This window comes from Mastomys coucha, unplaced genomic scaffold (genome assembly GCF_008632895.1).
Source record: "Mastomys coucha isolate ucsf_1 unplaced genomic scaffold, UCSF_Mcou_1 pScaffold6, whole genome shotgun sequence".
Lineage (NCBI taxonomy): Eukaryota > Metazoa > Chordata > Mammalia > Rodentia > Muridae > Mastomys > Mastomys coucha.
Window position 1 is genome coordinate 51234515 of NW_022196912.1, and position 3466 is coordinate 51237980.

A 3466-nucleotide genomic window follows, 5' to 3' on the forward strand; every position below is an offset into this window, starting at 1 on the left:
AAAACATTATTCATATTTGGTGGTTAGTTTATTATCATATATCACTTTTTACATTTCCTTTGATATTTCAGGGCATTATAAATCATACTTTAACAAAAATCTATGCATGGCATATATAAGCAATTAACAGTTTAAAGGACAGCAAGAAGCTATATAAACCTAAGATCTGTTGATACTGAAACAAACTAGCTTGTGCATAGTAACAGTGGAAAGGGTGATACACTGGCACACTGGTTAAGTGTTCAGGTGCTGTAAGAAATGCCTAGAAAAGAGGAATCTGAGTCAGACACACACAAGAGGCTTAGGATTTTATCCAGCAGTTAGTCCCTCAGTCTAGTGGAGGTTTAAGTCTTCTTTCCATTTAGCACTTGGCAATACAGACAAACAAATATGCAGTTTAATGTGATTTTATTATTCTTAGATGTTTTAGCTATTTTTATATAGATAAGAACATACAATATTGCTTTTAAAACTTTTAGTTTGATAAGTATATAATTAAATGCCATCATACTCACAGTGTCCAAAGGTTTTTGTTTTTGTTTTTTTCAACTGAACATTTGGTAACATGCAGAAGAGACTGACAAAATGGTTTCTATGACAACTTTTAATGAAAAGTTTACATAGAAAAGTGGGATACTCATTCAGATCACCAATCTAAATCCTTGGTGATAGCTCATGCTGGAAGCAAATTGTGAAATGTTTTAGACAGTTGTTTTTCAATACTTAATCCTAAAGGTTCAGAATTTTGACTGAAAATGCATAGAAGTAAGAGACCTTTTTATCCGAAGGCATGTTTACATACATTAATTTTCTAAAAGAAAAAGGAGAAAAAAAGCCTGCATTCCAGTGGTTCTCAACCTTTCTAATGCTGCGACCCTTTAATACAGTTTCTCAGGTTATGGTGACCCTGACCATAAAATTATTTCCACTGCTACTTTAAAACTGTAACTTCATTACTGTTATAAATGGTGATGTAAATGTCTGTGTTTTCCAATGGTCTTAGGCAACCCCTGTGAAAGAGTCATTCTATCTCCAAAGGGAGTCACAAATCACAGGATGAGAACCACCGCTGTATCTGAATACATCTCAGTTTGGGGTCTCATCAGATTTTTATACAATACATGAGAAAAAGATCCAGGTCCATGTCCTTCATATATTATGTAAGCAGTGACAGAGACAATGACAGACACCAGCATTTTTTTCTTTAAGCCATTTGAGAACAGTACATTTGGCCAAGTGACAAATTTGCCATATTGGTAGCAAAGGTTGTATCACATAAACAACTTAAGGTATGGAGGTGGACAAATTGTATTTATCTTTATCTTAATGCCAGCTCAAAAGCCTCAATTCATTATTTGATTTCTTTAGAAGATACACTAAAAAAAAGTGCATATGAGGTAAGAACTATTCTTAAATGAAAACTGAGAATATTTTACAGATTATTTTGTTCGTTACATTTATGCAGTGCACCATTCATTTCAGTCATTAAAACACCTTGCACCAGACATGGCACCTTCCATCTTAGCACTCCTCAAATATGAGAAAAACGAGTAGCTTCCACTAGCATAAGAAGTGGAATTTATAAAGTCAATATCACAAACAGGATTACAGACCCAAGACAGTTTTTTTAAAAGATAATTTAGACACAGTGAAATGAGTGCTCTGCCTAATTTAGCTAACTAGCTCAACAAACCCCGCCTCCCTTCACTGCAGCTTAATGGACGCAGCCACTTTTAGCATTTTCTATGGTGGCCTTCTGATCTCATCCTGGAGGTTTCTGGGAAAGCCAGCAGCGGCATTATTACACTTCTCAGAAAACACTGTTAAAATACAAGTGCTACTCTCTAATAGTACATAATAATTAAATAATTTTGGCAACATGTTATTTTTTAAATTTTTCAACATAAGGCACGGAGGAACATCTAACGCCCAGAAGCAAGTATATTACACAATAAATAGTTAACTTTCAGTTATCATTTGCCCTTTATCTGAAGAAAAGGCAAGAGTAGTGCAGTAAAAACACACCTGGGTTCATAAAAAAAGGTTGGGATTTGGGAAAATTTCTGTGTGCAGAAAGAATATTAATTCAAAAAAAGATAACAAATATTTCATATAAAATACACACCCTACTGTGTTACAGGTAGATAGAAAAAGAAAAAAAATAGTGAGGCACTTACATTAACAGTGCAGGAAGAAAACATTGAGATTTTGTTTCGATAAAAGCACCAAACCATTTACTTTAACATCTGGGACGAAAACAGAGGTTAAAAATACAGGAAATCGATCAGTCCTGTAACTCCGTATTTGGTATGCTAACAAGAATCCAGAAGTTCAAAGCTCGAAATACTTCACTGTGTTTGTGGCTGAAGTTATTGAGCAGGCAACCCGAGAGGTCTCTACAGTAAGCACTGTGCACTCTGAGGTGCTGGAACTCCATGGCATGCAGTGTGGCCTCTCCCTGTGTGCCCATGGAGCGTCCCATCTTATAGGTCACATGGATACCTACAGCTCGGGTATCGTTTTAAACTCCTTTTCTAAGCACAAGGACTGAAATCTCTTTTGGAGAAAGCACACTGATACCCAACCCTCACAGTTCTGCTGTCCTGCTCCTGAATGAATTTCATCCTGGCCTCGGAGCTACAGGAATCCACTCGGTGTGACGTCAGGAAGAGGCTGGGCTTCTGCCAGGTGATGGAGATGGCCAGCAGTCTGAGCGTGGCCTACGCTGCTCAAGTCAGACGAATAGGCTTCATTTAAAACACTCCGACTCTGAAACTGAAAACAAGCACAGCACAGCAGCTTGGTAAGACCTAAGGAACACCTTAAAAATCCATTTTAGGCCCATTGACTTCCGGGCTGTTCTACTTCACAGTCCTTTACTGATGATGATCAGGGTAAATCTTTCATCATTCAAATCACACAGAGAAAGGCTCACACACTGCCTTCTTATAGATGATCAGGTTTTCCCACTAATCCTACAAGATAACTTAAAGATGGTACAGAGAGGCTGGGTAGTGGTAGCACATGCCTTTAATCCCAGCACTTGGGAGGCAGAGGCAGGCAGATTTCTGAGTTCCAGGCCAGCCTGGTCTACAGAGTGAGTTCCAGGACAGCCAGGGCTACACAGAGAAACCCTGTTTCAAACCCCCTCCCACCCCCCCCAAAAAAAACCCGATGGTACAGAGAATGCTATAACTATCTCACTTATGCCTTGGGGCCTGATGGGAAATTATGTGACACAGGGTGTCATAGGGTTATTCAGTCTGCCACCACCAATCAAAACCCTGGAGGCAGTGAACTTATTCTATCCAGAACTTCTACACATCATTTCAGACACCAGCACGTTTGCCCAGATCTGGGTTTCAAATGTTTCTTGCTATTCCTGAAATGTTACACTACAGATATGACTATAAACCAATTTATTTGTAATATGTATCTAACAAATTGTTCTGCAAGTTATCAAGTA

The 3466-nt window shown here is 38.2% G+C and overlaps 1 protein-coding gene across 1 annotated transcript in view; it reads right to left on the bottom strand.

Annotated features, from left to right (window-relative positions):
- Positions 1-391: 391 nt before the first annotated feature.
- Ahr (aryl hydrocarbon receptor) overlaps positions 392-3466 on the bottom strand; it is a 36362-nt gene continuing 33287 nt past the window's right edge. Inside the window, exon 11 of the mRNA XM_031355761.1 lies at positions 392-2775. Coding sequence (XP_031211621.1) covers positions 2638-2775 — 138 coding nt within the window. The 3' untranslated portion in view covers positions 392-2637. The remainder of the gene's footprint in view (positions 2776-3466) is intronic.